The 24,970-nt window shown below is 39.4% G+C and overlaps 1 protein-coding gene across 1 annotated transcript in view; it reads left to right on the forward strand.

The window, feature by feature from the left end:
* Positions 1 to 12,485: 12,485 nt before the first annotated feature.
* Positions 12,486 to 24,970, forward strand: part of LOC102228186 (E3 ubiquitin-protein ligase NEURL1) — a 63,530-nt gene continuing 51,045 nt past the window's right edge. Inside the window, exon 1 of the mRNA XM_023334251.1 lies at positions 12,486 to 12,739. Coding sequence (XP_023190019.1) covers positions 12,658 to 12,739 — 82 coding nt within the window. The 5' untranslated portion in view covers positions 12,486 to 12,657. The remainder of the gene's footprint in view (positions 12,740 to 24,970) is intronic.

Here is a 24,970-nt window from a genome sequence, read left to right on the forward strand (position 1 = left end):
TTGGCACTTTCAGATGTGCAGTCAGACGCACTGAGAAAAAGTGGGAAAACGACAACCTTCAAGTTCCCAAACGTTTCCAAAAATAAAAAATGCTATTAACATTGTTTTAATTACAAACTAAGTTTGTTTTTAATGTTTTTTTTATTCGGTGATTTCAAGCTGAGTGGTTTCAGTCAAGCTGTGGTATTGACTCTGACAAGTGGATCTGCTCTCAGATGCTCATCAGTATGATGCAGATCCAGTTTCAACTTCTTGCTCAGATATTTTTCAGCAGTTTGTGTTGGTTATATTCTCTATGGAAAGTAAAAAGCAGCGTTTTACACACCACCTCCAGCATTGTTCCAACCCTAATTATATTTTTCACATCATCGCTCCTAATATTGTTGCTCTGGTCAACATGTCTTTATCATCAGGGTCTGTGCTGTTTGCTTTTGAAAATGCTTACCAACTTTAAATTATTTTAGTTTCTGATTCTATTAGTGAAAACTTTTTAATGTCTCACTTTAACTGTAGATTGAGGAAATTCTGCTGCCTTGTGCTTTTAGACCCATCAACCATCTTTGATACAACAGATCTGAATTTATTCTGTCTCGTATAAAACAGGTTGTAATTTAAAGTTCATCCCAGTCTGGATTTGGATCTTACCTAGCTAATACATAGTGAGAGGACTTTTTCCTGTCAGTAATCTAAAACATGGGAAGTGTTACTGATGAAAAGCTGAGTTTTGAATCAAACACAGAGTACAAAAGGTCCAGCAGCGCCTCTTCTTTATAAGGAACAGGTTCTTTTAAAGTTTTAAAAATATGAATGACTATTTTATCAGTGGCTTGGTCTGGTTTCGTTCCTTGCTTTAATAGAAATAGGCTGATGAGGGTCATACTGTACTCTGAGGGAGAACTAAGCCTAAATTCATTGTCCACTTTACAGAGAGTTTGATCTTCCATCTGGCCGCTGCTTTAGGGGGCCTAAGATTAGTGTGAGGGTTTCTTTCACTCCTGCTGCCATTGTGGAGTTAATCTCCCTGGCTTAAATTAAACTACCCAGACCAGACAACGTTTTAGGTTTCGAAATAATACGCATTTTATATTTTTGGTATTTTGGTAGCACAATTCACCTTAATGTACTATGTGGAAAGCATTCAGGTTATCATGATGTACCAGCATCTGTAGAGTAGTGGGACATTGTTGTGATATCTATCGTTCTATTGGACTAATGCAATGTGATGTCTTTTGTGGATGTTTTCTCTGTTTTTGGGTTTATTATGTCTGCTGCAAACCAATTTTCATTTGGGATATCAGTCAAAGCTGAACTGAAATGATCCAAGTATTTCAGCTTGTTTTGGGGAATCTCCTCCTCTGTACCTTCTCTCACTGAGATCTGTGTAACTTTAAAATATTATTTTGTCTGTAAATGTCATTAAGTAAACTGGTACCTCCTCCAAAGATGTCTGTCTGCTGATCCAGACATGTTTCGCTGGCTGCAAAAGCTCCACGATCTGATCCGTTTAACTGAGGCAGAAGTGAGGAGTTGAGGATAACCGTCTGTGTTTCACCCAATAATCTGAACAAAGTGCCATGAAGCAGCCAGGAGTCACTGATGATGAATCGCTGTATTTAAATCAAGCTCGTTTTTTTATTTCCCCCCTTCTGCCTCGTCCACAACACGTGTAAATATTTTATGTTCATTCCTCCTACATGTTACAATTTATGGAGCACATCATTGCACCGTATGTCGGCGAGTGAAATGAATTCTAATGTGAAGACTGTTCTGTGTGAGCGCGTACGCTGAATGATAAACTAAATTCATAAATCCAAGAAGCCATTCCTCACAGTTACTGCAGGTGATAAATGCCAAATCCGATATAAGATTTAACTTCTAAGAAATGGTTGCACAGAGAGGGAGAGACGCCATTATTCCCTAATATTTAAATTCACATCAGGCAAAGTTTTTGGTTTGATTCATCTTTATTTTCTAGCTTCAGAAATTGTTAAAAATGAGATTTCTTTTTGAGTTGGAAACACTTTTTCAAAGCTTGTGGTACACATAAGCCACAGCCTGTTGTGTGCTGCTTTGGTGGCAGATGGAGGGTTTCTGCCATATGGGTCAATGTTAGCCAAGAGAGAAGAACACAGAAACACGGAAAAGAAAAACTCTGTTGTCACAGTTATTCTTGAATGCTGCAGAACAAATCTAAAAGCTGTAAATTATTTTCTTTTGCATTAGATCGTGAAAAAGTTTGATGTATGACACTTTGACCTTTCTCATGTACTTGTGAGCCACAGCAATCTTTAACAGATTAATCCTGCTTCACTCATTCTAAAGCTGCTGCAAACAAACAGATGTTATGGATGAAATTTCTACCACAGAATCTGATGAAATGACCAAAGATAGACACACCAGAGGAATCTGAGGCTCAGAGTTAACAGGGTAACCTTTACTTTACCAGGTGAAATGCTTTACAACCACAAAGTAACTAATTCGGATTTTGTTTAAAAAAAACAAACCTAAATCTAGTTTATAATTGTGAAGAGGAAGGAAAATGATCTGTTATCGTAAAAAAAAATCTTAGGAACAAAATAGAATAGAAAAACAGATATTATATAAAAATTATATTCTGTATTGAGGGAATTCGGCTGCAAAGTGACAGAACATCGAGGCATGTAGGTTTACAGAAATAAAAGAAATAAATTAATTAATAATAACGTGCTGCCCTGAGCAGTTATTATAGTCACTCATACAGAAAACTAGACTCCATCTGACAGGTTCTGGAGGGGGTGGCAAAACAGTTTTCTTTTTTTTTTAATGAATGTGTGTTTTGCAAACATTGTGCTTTATATAAAATTCACAAAACCATACCAGGTGTGATGTATTAATATTTTTTTTATTTTTTACATATATATATATAAACAATACTTGGATATTTAAAATTATGACATTATTGTAAATTTTTAGGGAACAACATGGACATATTTAACCTACCATGCTGATATATAGGACAGGAGCATCAGGCACCAAAACTGGAAGGAATTAAATGAATTAATTTAAAAAATAAAGATTTTTTTTTAGTTTAAAAATAAAGAAAAGAACCACTGAAGCCAGAAACAAAACAACTGCATTTATGTTGAGATTAAATGACACACAACCAGAGTCGTCTTCTGATATGTTCACACTAGATTTTATTTAAATCCATCAGAGATGTATCCCTAAAATAAAACGGGTAGAGCTGAACTCTGACCTTCTGAGGGTCTTGGAGGTCCAAAGGTTTTGTTTTCTGCTCGGATCTGTTCCTGTACAGGATAACAGCAACATTCACATGATCCTGCATCTCTCAGCAACTAGTTTGGTGTCTCAACTCCGTCTGAGCCAATTAAAAATGAATGGCCACTTATCTCCTGCTACACAACAACGATACAATATTTAGCACTTGATCTGTGTGAGGAGGACTCTCCTTTGCCTTGCTGCTCTCATTGAGAGCCTTGAAGGGCAATTAGGGCTCTTTTCACCAAGAAGGCGAGAGACAGCTGGGACTTTTAAGAGCCATGTTGTAGATGTACTTCAGATCAAAGCCTGCTGCTAACTGAGCTGGTCTTTTTGGAATCCAGCTTGTTTCTTGTCAATAAAATCTAGGCCATGCTTGCTGTACGTCTCCACAGTGAAGGGACAGCGTGTCTTCATTGCAACTGCAACACGAGAAAATTGGATGCAATTCTATGGTGGGAAATTTGGTGCTTTACAATATCGTGGACAATATTGTAAAGAAAATATTGTCCCAGACAAATTTAATATCATGGTGACATGTGGACAACTTTTTATTAAACTGACATTAAAGATCCGAACAACTCAAAGTTGGTCAGTGGCTTAAAATTACAATTTCACCCATCAGTCAAAAAACACACCATGAAGATGGAACAATATATATATACTGTATGTATATATATATATATATATATATATATATATATATATATATATATATATATATATATATATATATATATATATATATATATAAGTCACACCTGACAATAAGTTGCAGAACCAGCCAAACTATGAAAGAAGTGTGACTTTTAGTCCTGAAAATATGGTAATAAAAACAAGTGAAGTAAAACGGTGCACATCGCGTCCCTGGTGAGAAAGTTAATCAATGTTTTCACCAGGAAGGGAAAAATTATGGTAAGAAGAAAAGCTAAAAACTTTTTAAAATGTGTCAGCTTCTCAAGCATCAGGTTATTGTTGCTCTTCCAAGCCAAGCAGATTTATGCGACCTCAACAAAGTGTGTCAGATAAATCTCTCAACACTTCCCAGCACTTGAATAAATTCTGTGTTCTCCCTGAAAAACACATTTCACGCCACGCTGCCGGCATGATTCTGTGGATGAGAGGCCAGGTAGGTTGTAGAGCAGCGGTTACATCACGTAGCTTCTGGACCGCTGACCTTTACAGTGAAACCGGAATGGTCTTCATGTTAGCTGGAATGGAAAGAGGTAAATGGAAGTGACAAGCTGAGATATGTTGCTCTGTGGACTGCAGCCTGCAGAGCAACTCAGAGCTGCTTCCTCTGAAGGCCTCTGCACTGAACGCATGACAGGAAGTTTGTGCCGCAGTCAAAACAACTCGCTGCAGCATATTTTCATAATTTGTCCTCTTTTTGTCCGTCTCAGTGAGACTATGAGTATCTCATTTGTCACGAGCAGAAATGTTTGAGTGAAAACTTTTACAAAACACGGTCCATATTAGGGACAACATTGGGGGAAAAGGGCAGGGAAGACAGACAGGAAGAGGGAAATCAGCCCCAAGAGATCCTGTCTTTGAACCCAACAGAGACCAGCCAACATCTCTAAGTGCACCCAGTGTCAGAAAGCATGAGCATTCAGGACGTCATCAGAAATGGACATTTCGTGTTCTCCCTTTGGTCGCAGCGCGGCGGATGGTGGCTGCTGACCTCCCTGTCAGGTCCTGGGCTTCTGTCCATCAGGACAGAGTCGTACCACCGTGGAAGTGTGTTCTCATCTCAGAACGCAGCGGCGTCCATGTTTGCTCTCTGAAGAGAGCAGGGCGTGAAGTTTAAAACCTGCAGGAAGTAACATCTGACCTCCTTCTGACCCCTTACAGATTTGGGGGATTGAGATGCTTGATTAGTCGGAGACCTTGGTTCTGGAAATCCGAATCTGATGCTTCACTTTTCTTCTACTAATGTTTCTATTGATAAATTCAGATTATTTTGTTGGATTTTATCTAACATTTCCTTTGTTGTCCTTCTGTTTAGGTAAACGTTTTATTTTTTGATTTTACATGAATTTTTAATTGAATTTAATTGTATTTTTATTGTATTATTATTATTATTATTATTATACTTACTTTTATATTTTGGCTGTTATGTAATAAATGTGTTATTTTTAGATGTGGTTATTTTTAATCTTCTTACTTCAGGTTCAGCCGTTGGTGTCCCGGGTGCCTTGCAGCAAAGAGGTCCTGGGTTCGAATCCCAAAGGGTCTTTCCACATGGAGTTTGGTTGGTTGCATTGGCAGCTTTTATGATTGGATCTGACAAAATAGAAAATAATAAATGTATGATACATTATTCTCTAATTCAACTGATTGAACCCTCCTGTTATGTTCGTTTCTGAGGTACAGCAAAAATGTTCATGGGTCAATTTGACCCGGGAGTGTTTAATCATGCATTAGTGTCAGAAACCAAAAATGTTGCATTTTTTAAATCTTTTTTTGCACTTTAACTTGACTGACGGGTCAAATTGACCCGAACAGTATCTATGTAAAAGGTAGACACAGGGGTTGGTACAAATGTGTAAAATGAATAATTTTTTAATTTATATGTAGAGTGCACCTATGAAGACAAATAGAAAAAGTTTCATGCAAAAAAAATACTTCCAACTATTTTTTTTTTAAATTTTAAACTTTAAAACGGGTCAATTTGACCCGGAACATAACAGGAGGGTTGAGCTGTTTTTTTTTTTTATCTTTCAATATAGAAATATTAATGAAACCACAGACATTAAATCTACTTGAATACTTTTTCTTCAATGGCTTAATTACATCAGCCAAAGTAAAAGCACCTTTTAGTTCAGCCTTGAATAAACATGTGAAGAAAAAAATGGTTTCATTCAAATCCAAACTATATTTTTAGAACCTCAAACGCTTATAAAGTCTGATAATCATCAGCATCACACAAGAACTGTAGAAGAAGACAGAAGAGTTTGATTGGCTGAAGCTGTTGGATAACAGAAAGGAGGAAACATTACAAGAAAAATGTGGAATAAAAGTAATAATAATTAAACATAAAATGTTGACAAGGAGCTGGCTGAACTGAAACTCTGCTTTAGAAATGCCACAAACTTTTCCCTTTAACCTGTTTAGCTCACATTTATGATTTATGGGACTTGATGGTGTTTCAGCAATTAATTTACAGTTTAATTTGTGTTTAATGAAGATTAAAATGTCTGATAATAAAATTATTATTGATTTGATGTTGTGCAAATTGATTTTCTCAGTAAAGTCTAGCCAGACATTGTCTCTCAGAGCAAAGCCAGCTCCAACCTTTCCATCTCATTTGGAGCAACTTCTTGATCCAACATTTTAACAACTTTATCTTTTATATTTTCTTAAAGCACATAGATGCAAATCTAGTTTCAGAAATTTTAGCTCAACTTCTCTGAAAACGTCTGTGAAATATAATCTATTTGAGTTCAGCTGGACCGAAACGCAGCACAGTTCCTCTGACTGTGTTCCTGATTTCATCCCAGACAGACGAAGCATTCCCAATCATTTTAATGTTGTCTGTCAGACATATTGACGTCTGACAGTGAAGCCAAACTCAACGTACCAAGCCTGATGTTAAATGAACAAAGGATTTGCTGCCATAGCTGACAATAAATCAATGCTGACTCATCTAAAACAGTGATGATGGAAAGTTAGCATCAAGTTGACGGGTTTCGAATATCTGATCCAGGACAAAATGCAGGACTGATGTGGGTGTGACCAGAACATGAGATCCTGTGTCTCTGGCTGAAGTCAGGTAGAGAAGATGGATGGATGGATGGATGGATGGATGGATGGATGGATGGATGGATGGATGGATGGATGGATGGATGGATGGATGGATGGTTACATTAACTGTAAGCAGAAAATCATCATAATTAGTAGAAACAACATCAATCTCTGTGTAATTAATCTATACAGAGTGCTTCACTTAGGGATAAAGTTCCTACATTAAATGTTTTTTTAATAATGTTCTGATTTATTGAATAAAACATGATAGAAAAAGATATCTCCTAAATTCTGTTAGAATTTCCCTTTTTAAGATTAAATACTGAAAAAGATTTGATATCAGATCGGTCAAATTAAGATGATGTGTCACTGATTTATTTTTACCTGTTTATTCCTGTTTTTCATTTTCGCTGATTTCTTTCTGTCTCCCAGCATTAATGCGACTCTGTTGTTTACTTGTGACATCATCAGCCGGGTGACCTTTCTCAGATCTTTGTTTTCCAGGAAGACGTCAGAGGAGCTTCTTGTTTTCTGGAGATTCTGTGGTTAAAATCTTCCCATCGTTGTTTTTCCTCCCCTGAAATCACATCAGCAGAACAGGAACCTATAGACACAATAACTGATTTCCCTCCTAAAGAGATGATCGTCCTGTTTCTAAAATTATTTGTTGGGGAACGGTGACGCCTCTGCTTTGAGATATTTCATTTCCTGTTTTTTCTCCCCCCCTATCATCTCACCACCTATTACTCCTCCTGTCTGTCTTTAACTTTGTTAGATTTGTTGTCCAATGTTCCACTTTGTACCTCCTTCAGAGGAAATGAGTAAAATCCTGCAGCAGCTTGAACAGAACAACCCGAGTGAAATCAGAATGCACATCAGGTGGTGGCACATCAAAAAGCACTTCAGGTTGCTGCGCTCCTCCAGCACACCTGAAACATTACGGATGCTCCTATATTTCCACTGGCTGATGCATCCAGATGAAATTTAAGCTAAATTGCAAATTTTTCAGATGAGAAATGATCTACCATCTTCTGACGGGAAGAATGCATCCGCAGAGGAAGGAGAGTTACTCTAATGTATTCAAACAGTGCCCCCTTGTGGATGGTTTGAATTACATTTCCAAGGATGAAGAAATATTTGGAGATTAAGAGGTGAGAAACAGAATCTGTGCAAACTTAATTAGAGATACTTCATATTAGTTTTGTTTGGGGACTGAGGAACTTAGAAATGAAGATGGGTGTAGATGTAAAATCAGATGATGAGGGGGTGTTTGGACTCTGAGGCTGCAGCTGAACATGAATCACATTTAAAAGCCCCATGTGGGGCGAGCGCACAGAGCAGCATGTCGATGCAAGACTGAATGCCAAACAAAAATCCTTTTTTCATTCCCCCTCAGGCTCTGAGGATTTTTTTTTCTCCATTTGAGGTGGGTTGATATTTTTTTCCCCCCAAACGAGAAACAAAATTACAGTCCAGCTTTCCAGAAAGGTCAAACGGCCTTCAGTTCCTGCCTGGCTGACGGAGGAAGGAGAGGCAGAGCTGGACTCTCAGGACTGCTTAGCTGTTTGAGATGAGAGCGTTTCATCTGCACAGCGAGAAGATGCTCTCAGATCTGCTCCCTCTTTGCCTCTCTGGCTCCTGCATCCATAACCATGCATGTACAGACAACATCAGGGGGCGAGGTCTGCTGCCGCCATGTAGGTTTACTTCCAGGTCACCTGCTGACATTCTGGGGAGAGCAGCTCGGTTCGCTGTAGTGGTACGGCTGCTGTAAATCTGTCAGGTACGGAGCAAACGAGAAGTGAATTAAATGAAGACCGTTTTCCAGAGTCAGCTCAGCTGCCTGGGAGGAAAAGGTCACTTCAAGCTGTGGCAAACTGTAAATGTCAACAGCAAGAACAACAACCAAAAAAACTGAATCTGCTTGTGAGCCTCCAAACGATGCAGGCAACAGCTGAGCGTTTATCACCCTTCATGCCAGCGACAGTTTGGATTGGCATGGAGGGAACACTTGGCTGGTCTGCACCTGACCGCTGCCACGGAAACACCCCGGGGGGGCAGGAGTCACTGGTGGGATGGAGAGGGACAGTACTGGGAGGCAGACTGCTGTCAGTGTGTGTCTGACTGCATGTTCAGAATCATTTCTTCTGTTTTTGATCCTCCATTTGTGTACCAACCAGTGGAAACTGGAAAAAAACCCCTCCTGTATTAATTACCCAGCTGTCCAGACGGGCGGTAACACAGTTTGGGTCTGACTTACACTGAAGATCTGCTCAGGCTGAGGTTTGAAACGACTGACTGACAGATCAGTAACAACAGTTTTCCTTTTTCTTAGAAAGTACACTTCCCTAAAGATTCTGGGAAACAATGTTTCTCTCACCTCTCACTCCAGGCTTTCAGTCATTTTGTTTTGCTGCTGTAGCAAGATAACATTCCCACCTATGCATTTAAAACTGCAGAATACACCAGGGCTTCACAAAGTGTGGGCTGTGCCTCCCCCAGGGGCGCTAGAGTTCTTGAGGGGAGGTGCGACATGAAAACATTTTAACATCAAACATTTATCCAACTTCACCAAGTCCATGCCCAAAACAAAATGGGTAGATTTCTTTGTACTACGGTGAGAGACGAGACCGAGTCTGAGGAAAGCAGAACAAAAAGGAAGGAATTATGACCATGATTATTTAAAGTATGGATTTTTATGGATGCTCCACTCCAAGACATGCTAGCTAACAATGCTGAGACCTCGTCAGCATGCTGAGGAGGCTAAACAAACAGAACAGAAAGGGATTCATACTTTAGCTCTGTAAACTAAAAGCCAACTGGACCATCATGTCATGTGGCACAATGCAAAGCTAACGCAGAAAAACACCACAAGGTCAAGTGAACAGGCATTACTGGAACATCAAGTACAGCAACAGAAAAAAAGTTACATTGAAGGTGACGATAAAACGTGAAGAAGCTCTTTGGGTTTGGACATTATGTGGTGCTGTATGTCAGTAAATCTGTAGTGAAACATCTTCAGGGTTTATTTGTGTGAAATCTTTTTCTGCCTGCTCCATCATTTTTCACTTTAAAAGCGGTTGAGCTGCAGCTAAATTCAGAAACAATGAAAGGCAGGTGTACATCACCTCAGCTCTTCTATGAGCTGTTGTGATTGGCGTTGAGCTGAAACTCTGCTGCCTTTTGTACTTTTACCTTTCTCACTTCTCTCCAAAGCGGAGTTAGTTTCTTTGTTCCAGCATTCAGCACTTACTCATGTCCAAGGCAACATTTCCCTTATTGATCTCAGCAGTTTGTTTAGCACAAAGCCCACTGGCCTTTTCTTTTATGTACCTCCTTTAAAAAAGACAATAAACCTAAGGTGAGCACTTCTATGGAAGTGAAGGTAGAGCAGAAAATGTGACTCAGTGTATCTGACAGAGTTTAGGCTCATACCAATGCGCTGTGACGATGAAAGGCCTGCAGCCCACAGCTTCTTCGTTTACCTCTCAGAGAATGTTCTCTGTCTCTTGTCAGGAGTATTCTGAGTCAAGAGCAGCTCTCGCCTCAGGTGAAGCCATTTTACGTCATCATGTCGGTTTGAGCTTTTAATACCTCCAGTTGAAGCTGTTGGCGGTTAAGTGCAAGTGCATGTTATGAGATGAGAAGTGTGTATTTAATAAGAAGGAGAATGCTTCAGAGTAATATATGAGTTTGCTGAAAATATGAAGGAGTTCAGGCATCCTGGTCCTAAGTGACGTCAGGATGGAGCTGCAGATGAATCTGGATAAGTTTGGAGTGAAGAGAGAATTTTTCTGAGATGAAAGCTGAAGCTCTGAATTTACAAATCCATCTGTATTCCAGTCTTTTCTCATGACATACGGAATATAAAATCCTGGATATAGTGACCGTTCATCCATAATCCTGGATGCAGATCATCCTATAGGGTTGCCAGGGAGATAGAAAGCAGATCCATCATTCAGGGGAAATCTTTATAACAAGCTGGATATTCCTATCAGTTTAAGAAGATGCAGCTGGTATTATTTTACATTTAATCACAAACACGTAATTCAATGTTGATTTTTATTTATTTACTTTTAGTTACAATCTTTCTTAGTTTTGCAGTTGACTGACTGACTGACTGACTGACTGACTGACTGACTGACTGACTGACTGACTGACTGACTGACTGACTGACTGACTGACTGACTGACTGACTGACTGACTGACTGACCCTTCTGCTGGTGATTTAAGGAGCTGCATGATGATCATTCAGCGCCTGACAATCAGTCTTTATCGATGTGATTCTAAACTTTCTGCCTGACGAACCTTTGCTCCAGCTAAACTCGTTCCTTCTTTAGTCCCAGGTTTGAGTCACTGCTTTACCTCCAGACCTTCAACAAACCCACTCATGGCAGATCTCAAGAGTCATTAATTCAGTTTTCAACCAAACCAGTTCCAGACTGGAACCACAAACAGGTTCTGGATACGTCCATCCACACCATCAATCAACCACTGATCTATTCAACTTCATCAATACTCCTCACCCAGGCTAATTCCCTTTTCCAGACTTCAAACACAGAGAATCCCTCTCCAATAACCTTTTGCATTTTATATTTCATATCCTGCATCTTATGGGTCGGGAAATTCCCTCAAAATGATTTATTGTTTTTATTTATCCACACTGTGAGGCACAAGGTGTGAACCTTTTGATTATTGATTTAATGATTGAAATATTTTGGAATTGTGTACTGAAGTACAGAAGAGAGGAATATCTTGGATGGATGGATGGATGGATGGATGGATGGATGGATGGATGGATGGATGGATGGATGGAGTTATCACCAGAGATGAAAAGCTGTAATCTCTGACATATAAAAGAACAAAAGGTGTTGAGATGTTGCAGGTGTGTCTAGTTTTCAGACACACCTGATATAATAGTTATGCTGAATAAACAGACACTGGACTAAAATGAACACTGTTCTAAATGATGAAGGTTCATTTCTGTCTCAAGTTTGCAGAACGTTTTAGCTCTGAGATGAACCATATAAGTCATAAAACGGGTTAATTTCAAGCAGAGCATTCTGGGAAATGTTGACCTGAAGCTGGAAGGAAAATAAATGATTTTCTTACATTTTAGATGGAAAGTGAGTTTTTAACCTGAACTGATTGGTTCCTGCTGTTTCTATGTTGATTTACACTAGATGGCAGCTTCACACAGTTGGTGGATTATGTTTTTAGTGTTTGACTTTCTGCTCCAGCAGATCTGTGGAATAAAGAGTTTCTTCCAGCTGGAGGTGAAGGAGAACACCTGTCCTATAAAACCCGTCCCATAAACCCTAAATCCAGTAATTCTAACCGAACATAACTGGGTTAATAAACAAAACAGTTTATGGAAAATGTTTGAGCTGCTTTTATGCGATCATGTTTTAAAACACAGTCAGCCTTCGCTCTCTGCCGCGGATTACAGAAGCATCAAATCTCTCTGATCAAAGTCAACTCTGCTCACGTTTTATCCGCTCACTCTGCGCGCACCTGTGCGTCTTTCCCGCTTCCGTGGTTGGATGAAAACTGAGGCGCTACTGCATGTCTGAGTGTGAAGAGGAGAGTTCATGGTTTTACTTCTGCCATCATCGGTCGGATCGTTAACTGGGAGTTCTCCAGCATCCCGCCATGGGGAACAACGTGTCGGGACTGTCGGCGCTGCAGAGATCCCAGCAGCAGGGTTTCCACAGGCTGCGGAACTCCGGGAAAGGTCAGTGACTGGAGGCGGAACCGCTGCACGCTGGAGGCAGTGGGGAGACATAAACCGTATATTTAAAGCTCAGAGGGGATATTTGCGGCCGGGTTACTGGGTTTTGTTGCTGCTGCTCTGGGATCAGCTCCGGTGGTGCTGAAGAACAGCTCCCGGACCGGACCGGACCGGACCGGGCTGCAGGAGGCGGGCCGGATGGCGGGTCAGGAAGCAGCAGAACTGGGAAGGTGTTGACTTGGAAACAAGTTACTGCAAACTAAAACAATCTTTTATAAGAATTATAAATTAACAAAGAGGCGCAGAAATAGTTAGTGGAAGATGTTATTTCAGTAAATTGAAGTCTTGAAGAAATAATCATGAAGTGGATGATAGCATGGCCACCAAGATATGAAATATTGAATTAAAATGTATAAAAGAAAATCAAAACCAACCACTGTGATCTGGAAGCAGCAGTCCTCTGTGGAGATCATGATGGTTTATGATTCTAACAAACTCCAGCTTGGTTTGGTCATATGAACAGGAGCTCAGACATGACACCTCTGGACAGGGGCGCTCAGGTCCAGTCCTCCAGAGCTACCATCCTGCAGCTTCCAGATGCATCCTGCTCCAACACACCTGAACCAAATGAATGTCTCGTTACCAGGCCTGTTTAGAGCTGAATGACTGCTAGAAAGGGAATTCAGCCTTTTGTTCCCGGTCTGCTGGAGTAAAGATGTATCAGGACGGTGGCTCTCGAGGACCGGACTTGTGCACCCCTCCCTCTGGGTTTCAGGCTTGAATCTGACAGCAGTCATAATTTTACACATAGGATCATCACTCAGCTGATGAATGGAGTAGACAGATGGTGCAGGAAAGGGTCTTTGGACGAACTCAAGCCCCGTCACACTGATCCATATCTATCTTGCGTTAATCTTCTTTTAAACCTTAAAAATCACTGCCGTGTTGTTCTTATAATGTCAAAACACAAAAGAAAATCACAACATTTTTGCTGCTGTTTGGTGATGATAGATTTTTTTCACATTTGTAAACTCACAGTAGTTTAAACAGCACTGGTCAGGCACTGGTTAGAGGAGGAGATATGATGTTGGAGTAGGGGATATGATGTTGGAATAGGGGATATGATGTTGGAGTAGTGGATATGATGTTGGAATAGGGGATATGATGTTGGAGTGGGGGATATGATGTTGGAGTAGGGGACATGATGTTGGAGTAGTGGATATGATGTTGGAATAGGGGATATGATGTTGGAGTGGGGGATATGATGTTGGAGTAGTGGATATGATGTTGGAGTAGGGGATATGATGTTGGAATAGGGGACATGATGTTGGAGTAGTGGATATGATGTTGGAGTAGGGGATATGATGTTGGAATAGGGGACATGATGTTGGAATAGGGGACATGATGTTGGAATAGGGGATATGATGTTGGAATAGGGGATATGATGTTGGAATAGGGGATATGATGTTGGAGTAGTGGATATGATGTTGGAATAGGGGATATGATGTTGGAATAGGGGATATGATGTTGGAATAGGGGATATGGTCCTTGTCATGGTTTGAACTTGTGCTCTGCATCCATGAAGCCTCCTGATTAGCTCCTCTGGGATATATAATAACTTCAGCTGTTATTGTTGTTTTTTGAATGCTAATCAGCTGCATCCATCCATCTATTATTTGTACCTGCTTGTCCATGCAGCGTTGTATTGGAGATGGTGCCAGTCTCCAGAGGTCACTGGGTGAAAGGCTGGGTTGTAGTGAATCTGAAATTAGCCAAATTAATTTTTTGAAAAGATGTTTCCGATAAGAGAAATATATATTTTTTAAAGCCCAGCATATTGGGTTGATGCTTATAGAAGTAAAAAATGTTTTTCTGCTGATGGTACAGCTTCTTTCATCAATGTTCAAAGAAAACATTTTGAGATAATCTAACAAGAAAGAAAGTAATTGTTGACAAGAATGTTCTGTTTTTACACAAACAGGTGTAAATGCATATTTAACACATGCTGTTTTAAATTGAGACATTGGCCATTAGACGTGTCTGTTGGAAACAAACACATCCCTGTTGATGATCGGTCACTCCGGCCACAATGCAGATGGTGTTTCTATTGCTTAAGGTAATTGTGAATGCTTGGCAACGTGGTCTGACTCCGCATGGGGAGAAGTAATGAAGTACAACAGGTGTTTACAACTACAAAGAGCATGTTAATGGAAAATGGTTCATCAGAGTGCTTTAATCCAAAGCAGAGCAGCCTGACGTATTATCCCTGCACACTCACTCTGCTCCCTGCCTTCTCTCATCACATAAGAGGCAGAACAAAAATCTACCTCCACCTTCCCCATCTTAAGCCAGCTGTTGTATTTGTGTAGCAGAGGGTAGCGGGGCCTTGGGGAACGTATTAAATGTGAGCTGTCAGTGGAGTGATCAACATAAGTACACGGTTTGCCCTTTTCCATCCTCTCAATGAGCAGGAACACAGCACAGGAACAAGTATGTCAGGCGGAGGGGGGAGGCAAAGAGGAGCACGAGACAAGAGGCATGATTATTCAAGCAGGTTGCCTTGACGACCACCCGTAATGTGTGCAACAGTTCCCATGGTGATGGTTGCCATGATAAAGAGAGCCATCAGGAGGTCGGAAAGGGGAGCAGGTGACGTCACCGGCATTAGAGTGGCGAAGAAAAGACCAGGATGTGATTCTGTTCGGGCTGATGGTGAGCTGTGATTGGTTAGATCTGAGGTAGAGTACCCCCCCTCCCAATCTGAGATCTGAGCTTCTCAACACACACTAATACACACATAGACCAACTACATCATGACTACAACTACCTTTAGAGAAATCATCATCTTTCCTCAGATACACCAAAACATTTCCTGCAGACTTTTAGCTGCTGTTTGTGCCCAGATGTCCCTCAGGTATGAATTCAGGTGTTCACAAATAAACACTGCGTTTACTACTACATACATTTAGTTTTAATTAGCACCAAAGGCTTTTTTGTGTTTGTTGATATCTTTCTGCAGGTGTAACAGACTATATGATGTTTGTTTTCTTGTATTCTCTCTATTTTTCATTCTCTCCTCTGTTCTTATCTCTCTCTTCTAACTTTTTGCCCCACCTCTTATCTCTCTCTCTCTCTACCTTTTCAGTGTAGGGAGAGATTTAAACATTTAAAACAAACGCATTAGATGTAACATATATCATATTAACTTTATATCAAATGTTCCACTTGTGGAACTAAATTTGTTTTCATTCATTTTTGCACTCAGATAATAATTCTGACTGCTCCATTGCCAGACAGAATACTATCCATCCATCCATCCATCCATCCATCCATCCATCCATCCATCCATCCATCCATCCATCCATCCATCCATTTTCTTACACCCTGGTTCCTAGTGGTGCCTATCTCCAGCGAACGTTTCGGGCGAGAGGGGGGGTAGACAGAATACCAAAAAATAATAATAAAATTGTAGTTCTTTGCTATGATTCTGTCAAGTGTATAACTGAATAAATGGAATATTGAAAATTTAGTTTCCATAGATTCTCTAAAGGCGTTCATGTCACCTGAATGTGAAGGCTGATCAAACACATCATATCAGTCCTGATAAAACCCAGCAGGCCAACTCCAGATGTTTACAGAACAGAATATTCTTTAAGTCCAATACATAAAATAAAAAGTTAATATTAGTAATAGATTTGTAGAAAAAAAAAGTTATGTTTTCATCATTTCACAGCAGAACTTGCCAACAAGGAAATGTAATTTAACATGATGGATAGCTGTGGTCAGTTTGACGAAGATGAGGGCTGGACCTTGCAGAAATGCTCCATATGAGCGGAAAATCTGAACACAGATGAAAACTGATTGAGTGTAGAAAAAAAATCAAATATATGGAAAAATCAAGTAAAGGCCGTTTAAATTTTGGCCACATCAGGTTCATGGTGCCTGTTCAGTATCAAGTGAGGCAACAGTCAGACAACATGTGATTCATTCTGATGAACTGAAGAAAAGTTTAACGTCATCACTTGCAAATCAGACAAAAAAAAATACAACATTTAAATTAACCCTCCTGTTATGTTGCGGGTCAAATTGACCCGTTTAAAGTTAAACAAATTTTTTTTAAATAGTTGGAAGTAATTTTTTTGCATGAAACTTTCTCTACTTGTCTTAATATGTGCACTCGACATATAAATGGAAAATGTATTCATGTTACACATTTGTAACCCCCCCTCCTCCCCCCGCGTCTACTTTTTACATAGATACTGTTTGGGTCAATTCGACCCGGCAGTCAAATTAAAGTGCAACAAAAGATTAAAAAATGTCCAATTCTATATGTTTCACTATACTATCAGGAATTAAAAGTAGTTCAGCTGCTTTCCATTGAAATCGTTTTATGGCACCAATATCAGGTAGAAGATGTGGCTGTGAAAAATGTTTTATTGTTCATGGAGGTTTTGCTTCACTGCATTGTGACACAGCTCAGTTCGACAGAGACACGAGTCTCAGCTGAACATCGCCACGTTTTCATTAGTGACGGCTGGCAGTGGATTCCTGTCTGATGTTACTACAAGGGCATCTCAAGGGCGTACAGTTCCTTCATACCAGCACAGACTCCTGCATAAAACAATACACAAACACGACACGCCAAACCAAAGATGAAGTTAATTATACAGACAGACTAAAATGTTGCTGCTCATTTGACAGAAATGAGCAACAAATTCCTCCAAACTTTGCCTAAGAAAACTGTTGAGTATTAAGAGCAGCTTCAAAACACATCACAGGGAAACTTCAGGATGTCGGAGTTAAGATGGAAAGACGACTCACCGGAGAACTCGACATAAATTTGATGTTTCTTAATAAAAATGTTTTCATTTTGCAATTTGTCTTTTAATGAAATATCGAAGCTGAAGCTATAAAAACTAGAGTTCAGGCGTCCAAAAAAATTCCATCGCTTGTTATAGATCATACAATTCTTCACAGTGCAGAAGAAACTGCTACATATATCCTTTTACAAAGCTGAGAAAACATTTCTCCGTGATAGTTTTATCTTTTTTGTGCATATTTTTCCAGTTCTTGCAGTTTTCTTGTGTCTCCTGTTCCTAATGCTGACTTTATGAGTGTGATTAGGAACACTTCATTCCTCAGGTCACGTTAAAGGACAATATCTAGAATCAGAGAGAGAACACCTGAAATATGTTCATAATCATAATTCTGGCAGACATCGAGCCAATTCTGTTCAGAGCTCATTTTGCCATTTACGTTGATTGGAGTGAAATGTAAAGTCATTGAAACATTTTGGTCCTGAAGAGATTAATACTTGTGTTATATTAAGGATCTTCAGAGTTTGTGCGTAGCAGGAAACTTTTAGTCACAGAAAGTTCAGATGTTGCCTAATGAGAACTAAGCACATGCATTTTTGGAGATCATTAAATAAAATTAGTCTGTTGGCTTTGAAATTAGGGGACCATAAACCATATTTCAAAGATCTGTTGTTAGAGTGAAGTCATATTTGAAAGAATTTCCTCCATGTTCTTCAGCTCCTTGACCTCCGTTTGCTTTCTGTTATGTAAGTAGAGAGCAGCGGTGCAGCTCGCTGCCTCTGGAGCTCCAGCATCTTTAACACCTGCCTAAATAAGAAGCACAAACACAGCGAGGTGTTGCAGGCACAGCGCCACTCCTTCGAGGATTCAGGCTCCTCAGGCGATGTTCCGCAGCGCTCCGCTCAGTCTGCACCAACAGCAATAAAAAGCAGACGACTGTCTGTGCTTCATGAGCTCATCAGGTTAGACGATGTGTCATCTTTATATAAACTGACACAAAGGCGAGCAGCTATCACAGAATTGTTATTAATGCACTGCAAGCAGCTTAAGGGTGTCTTAGTGATGATGATGCATTGTTGTGCTCTTGAAAACAACCTGCTATATTAAAGTTTGTCTGTCTCTGAAGTATTCGATGACATTGATAAAGTGCATAGTTTTATTCCTGCAGCAGTGAAATGTTGATAAATGTATTTGTTTCTTGTTTTGGGGACAGAATTTGTCTTCTTTCTCTGCCTTGACGGTAACCAGGACAGAATCTGAGCACCTTCTTTGTCTCAGCTATTGCAGCTGTCATGCAAGCTTGTGAATATATTGACTTTCCCTCTATGAAGAGGGGAATATTGCCTGTTGTGCATACAGTGATAGATGTATGTTTTAATGGTGCTTTGTCGTCAGAACAAGCAGCCTGGTTTGTGTTCTGGAAGAGGAAAAATTAAGTCTGCTGGAATTGTAATCTTGTGGTTTTGTGCATACACAGCCAGATCCGTCTTCCAAGGTGAGTCATGCAAATGTCGGGAAATTATGGTACCGCCTCTTTTAATTCTTCAAGTTCAAATGGAGGACACAGCTTTGACTGTGTTTTGATTTTCTGGACTTCTGATGCAGGTTTTACAAAAGGTCTGACTCCAGAAGAAAAGCAAACCGGACCCGTGTCTTCCCTTCTTCCTGTCCGGCTGCTACTGAGTGAAGACCATGTTATTGTTGGTCTGCCTGTTTCTTTAAATGTCCAGTGTGTAGATTATACAACATGGACAAAATTACAGGAATCTTGTGTAGAACATCTGTATATTTAATCAGAATGAGTCATGGACACATGAGAACAGATTATTGAGACTCCTACTGAATAAACGTGGAAGCTGGTTTTGTTTAATCCAGAACTGATTCTTAATGATGTCATAAACCCACGTCAGCAACAGCTTTACCTTCCTGCTCCTCACTTGTCATCACTAGATCAGCAGTTTTCCTTTGCTAGCCTGACAAAAGGAAACTGCTCCCATGACCCTCTGCTCCTACTTTCTTTCAGAACACCTACCCATAGGCGCAATCTGGAGGTGTGTGCCATTTGCCCTTACTGGTGGCCCTGGGAAAAATTTTGATTCAAAGACCTTCAGATTGTCTTGCATGCTGCAGGTATTTAAGGGTTTTTAATGAAGAGTATGTTTCCTTTCTTCTTATGTCCCAGAAGAATGGACATTTAAAGTGGAGGCTTGGTTTGGATCCTGTGTGATCAGCCAATCAGAGTCTGATCACTAAGAACCTGCAGTGATTCTTGAACCAAGAACCAAGACTAGAGGCACAGTGATGCTAACTTTAGGTATATTTCCTAGCTGGGCTGGTTACTGTGATAACCAACTCTGGAAAACATCAACCAATCAATTCTCTTGAAAAATATGAATTTCTTTTTCTGAAATTAAGGTTTTAGGGTTACGATTAAAGTTTTTACCTGGATAGAATCTGATAATTAAATGCACAAAATTTAAGTAATATCATTTTTACATAATTCTGAAAGAACGTCTTAAACCCGGTAAGAGCTTAATTCGTATTAGATTAATCAGCATCACTCACAAGGACTTCATCAGATGAAACGGCTGCTGTGGTTGGAAAGCAAACTGACACACAAAGACTCTGTCCTTATGTAACCTGAAGTAAGATATTAACATTAAACAGAAACAGAATGTTGTTTTATTTCTGCTTTGTGTTCGGTGCAGACCACCAAGAAATAAACCTTTTGAGGTTTCAAAAGGAGCCTGTCAGGCATATTTATAGTTCTGATTAAAAAAAGGGAAGTTGTTGGAGGGAAAGTTATAAATGTTGGCAAGTCGATCAGCATGAAAGACAACACTTTGTTTCACGCTAACACTGAGAACATCACAACAATGGGGTGATTATTTTCAAATTAACAGTAATATTCCCATTTACATTTTGTTGCAAACAGTTAGAGAACTGTTAACACTAAATAAGATAATGAGAACAAAATCTGAAGTTCATGAAGGTTTCATTACAAAGGAACTTTTTTTCTGCGCCTTATTTTTCTGTCCTTTTACATCAGTGGAAAAATTCTTTTGACTTCTATAGAGAACCTCTTTCAAAATTCAGTCCTGTTCCGTATTCATATTTATTTATATATGTAAAGAAATCATACACCAAATAATTTAGGGTCCATTTTGTTTCAATTTTCATTCGATTCAGTCCAGTTCATTATAAAACAAACAAACAAAAAGTTTGTTGGATAGAATTTGATTCAAAAGTAAATTCTCAGAGAAGTTCTGTCTAAATCTGCTTCATGCAGTTAGAAGTAAAACAGAAAATATTTTCATTTAATCCCAACTCCAGTCTGGTCTCTCTGTATATCAGTAATTTATAAAACTAAAACTGTAGGATTTACAGGCGACTCATGTTGAAGACACACTAGGGGTCTCATTTATCATGATAAATTTCTTAAAGTGATAAGATTTTAATTTATCATTGTCATGATAGAATCCAATGAATGATGTTAAAATTTCCCCAAAACTATCCTTTCTCTCTGTATCAATAGTTTTATTGTTAGGATCTTGTTGTTTATTTATTGTGTCTAATTATTCTAAGTTACTCTGGTTGTATTACTTAGTTTGTTTTACTGATAGATTCATTCCTAGTCCCCCGTGAACTCTCTCTCTCCTCTCACACCTGCAGTCAGTTAGCTAATCAGCCCAGGTCCTTTGTTTCAGCATTCCACCTCCCAGTACATGAGCGCCTCTTTCTCAGTCACTCTTTGCTGGTTCCTCCCGTCTCTTCTCCGTTATTTTCCCTCACTATCCAGTGTTTTTTTCCCCCTTGGATTTATGGTATATGTTCTGCCCCTGCTCCTTGTGACTTTTGTAAGTTTATTTATCTTTTCAATTAAATTCACAAGAATTCTACTTGACATTTCTACTTCCTCCTGCTTCATGTGGGTCCACTCAACAAACATACATTGTGGTATTTATTATTCTTTTTACACTGTTCAACAAAAGCAGTGATAGATACCAACACATTTGAAAAAAAAAAGTTACCATGAGCAGTTTACTGATGTAAGTTGCACTTCTTTACGGGACTGGTACCCTAAAGTAATGAATTACAAATGGGAATGTTTTTCAAGAGCATTATTTTAGTTTATGGGATTATTGGTGCTATGGCACACAGTCACAGTCATACCTAAAAATGATCTAATAAATAGTTCTTATTGCTATTTTTATTGTTATGACAATAATACTAAGATATCATGATAAAACCTTAAGTCCAAGTTTAAGACACACAGAAAGCAGAACTACACCAGCAGTTATGAGTACCAATAGAATTTACCACAAAGTGTGACAAGGAATTGTTGACTTGCACTTTACGTTGTGATAAACTTTATTGCTGCTGTCTCTCTGTGATAATTAGAGGTGGTGAGGTAACTTCATCTCCGGTTATAAACTCTATACAAACAGAGGTATGCTGGTTCCTCTTTCACACAAAGCTGTCATAAACCACACCACCGCAGCTGCTTGCTCTGACATCATACATGATAAATGGCAGGATGTTGGAGTAACTCTGTTAGTTCTGATTTGTAGACGTTATTTTGCTTGGACTATTATTCCCTCTGGTTTTGGATGCTATCAAGATGGATGGATTTTTGCTCTTGCTTTTTTAGTTTTGGACAGTTGTTACAATCCCTAACCATAACAACAAATTGAGCGAGCAGCTGATTAGCATTTCAAATCCTTCAATAACACCTGAACTATGACCCCAAATCCCACAGGAGTTCAAAAGGAGGCTTCATGGATGCAGAGCAGAGAGAGAAAGAGGAAGTTCAAACTTTCTCTTCTGCCTGTCATGATGGGAAAGGACTATATCCCCTACTCCAGCATCTCTCTGCTCGGCTTCCTAACCAGACAGAGATTTACAGAGGAGCGGCAAAAGCAAACAGGGTGGATTAGCAGAGCTTACCACCAACTGATGGTGTCATCCAGGACATGTTATTGTGGGAATCTGCAGAATATCATCTCTGCTGCCCAGAAGTTGAGCTGTTAGCATGTCGTGATGTTCATGAGTCTGTCATAAAGCAAGTCTTCAGTCAGAGGCCTTCTTAGATTTTTCACAAGACTGACTGCTACTGGAGATCCTTCCTGCCTACAGCATCATCATCCACAATGACTTTTTGAGGATTCTTGGAATGTCTGAGCTATAACATTTATTTTACCTTTTGAATTGGAGGATCATAAATTCTATTTCAGTTACAAAATTACCAGAAAGACCATCACATAAGAGGCTAAATCTATCGTTATATTATTGTGTTAATACAGAATTTCCGTAATGAATTCCACTTTGTATTTTTCAAAGTTTAAAGAATACGGTGAGTTAAATTTTTTCGATTTATTTCTAACATGCAGAAACTCAAACACACAGACATGCTTTGAAAACATTTCTCGATCCCACAGAGGGAGGACTCTCCCTGCACAGCCTGCTGATCTGCAGAACTGCTGTTCGCCATCCGATAGGATAATCTGAGCATTGTGCTTGGGTCCATGTGAGGAGGGGATTACATATTTATTTGGGTGAATTTTCATCCCTCCTTCACCATCTGCCACTAGCAGTGGCCTCGGCACAGTCATGTGAGCTTCTTAGGGATGTTGTGGGATGACAGTGGATGTTTAAGGGATTAAATAGAAGTAAGAAAGAGAGAAAATCAAAGAAATATAAAAGGAAGCCTTCAGTGTTCTTATCTTAAGCTTTCCTGACATGTTTTTTTCATGTACTGCCTTTTATTTTGCTGTTTTAAATTTTTCACAAAAGTAAAAAAGAAAAAGATGTTTATTGGCTTGTTTACATGACATGCAGGGTATATTAATAATGTCCTGTTGTACCCTAGAGAACTAGGACCAGAATACGAGATGTTTAAAATATTTTTGAGAATAAAGTTATATATCATGACAGTCATGATATTAATAGAATGAAGACAATATTACCAAAAGAAAGTCATAAAATTACTGGAAAACAATTGTTTTAGCATCTTATTTCATGCCTCTTAACTGTAAACATGTACATACATTTCCTTAGTATTTGGTAAAATTAAATTGACTGGAGTCAAATATTTTTTTTGATTCCTTCCAGAAATAATAACTTAGTTGTTTTGAAGCCACTTTGTCGCCAGTCAGGTGGAATTTGGAAAAGTCATTCTTGTCCATGCTTTAACTTCCTTGTTTAAATCTTGAGATGATTCTGCAATATTTCCACAAAGTCTTCCTTCTTAATGTTTCCATCTAATCTACGGAGTGCAGATGTCCTTCTTGCAACCAAACACCCACACACCATGATGCTGCCACCACCGTTCTTCAGAGATGGGATATTACTGTCAGACTTGGAAGCTTCCTCCTTTTTCCTCCCACTGGAGCAGCAGTCCAGTTTTAGGTTCATCACACCACCGGATGTTTAAGATGATTAATATCTGAAAAATTATTCAAAGGTATTTTCTCCGCCTGGCTGACAGATTAGCCAACAAGTTGGAATATACATAGCTGCAGTTTATTCTCAGTTGCCATGTTCACTTTTTGCTTGTATTTCATCTTTTTTCAGGAATTTCCTGAAAGTCGTCATGCTTATTAATGCTACTATCAACGGCAACTAGACTTCTCTCCAGGAAGTGCTGCAGGAAATCAGCAGCGGAAATGGAAACAAGATAATCGTGTGTCTCTTCTGATTGTCCTTGAAACGTCCTGATTATTTATAGTGAGGCTGTGGAAACAACTTCTGGTGTCAGCAGAGACACTTTGCTTGTTTATTGAAAAAATAACAGAAACTTTTTTCTTCCCAAAGATTAGTTTTCTAGAATTGTTGAGCCTGAATTATTGAATTTTTCTTTTGTCTGTAGATTAATAGAACATTGTAAGTGTGCTACTGCTGCAGAATGGATTTATCGAGTAAATGTTGGTACTTTTTAATTCATGCTGGGTCAGTTGAAGGCGTTTCCTTCAAGGAGCAGATTCACTAAGGAACACTTTCATCAGCAGACTGCATTTCACTCTTAGTCAGTTTTGTCATTTCATTCAGTTTTTTCAGTTCTTCGGGAGATTTTGTCCCGTTAACATGATTTCTTTTCTCTCTGTCGCCCTGTGCTTGGTGAGCAGCGGACATTTTGCTCAGCTAGGTTGCATTCTGAACTGCCTGTCTTACATTTTATTTGATGCAGCAGTTTAACAGTTCCTGGCTGAAACCATTTTTTGTTTTTTAAATATATTTTTAAAAACCTTCCCAACCGTTGGGCAGATGGACTCTCATGTGACTCTGAAATCCTCTGAGCCACAGAGGAGTTCATGGTCGACTCGGTGACTGCAGGGTCACCAGCTCCCTGCAGAACTGGACACCAGCTCTGGCTGATGTCCAGACCATCAGCCGCACGCTGCCGTGCTTGAAAGCTGAT

This window comes from Xiphophorus maculatus, chromosome 5 (genome assembly GCF_002775205.1).
Source record: "Xiphophorus maculatus strain JP 163 A chromosome 5, X_maculatus-5.0-male, whole genome shotgun sequence".
NCBI classification, from domain to species: Eukaryota; Metazoa; Chordata; class Actinopteri; order Cyprinodontiformes; family Poeciliidae; genus Xiphophorus; species Xiphophorus maculatus.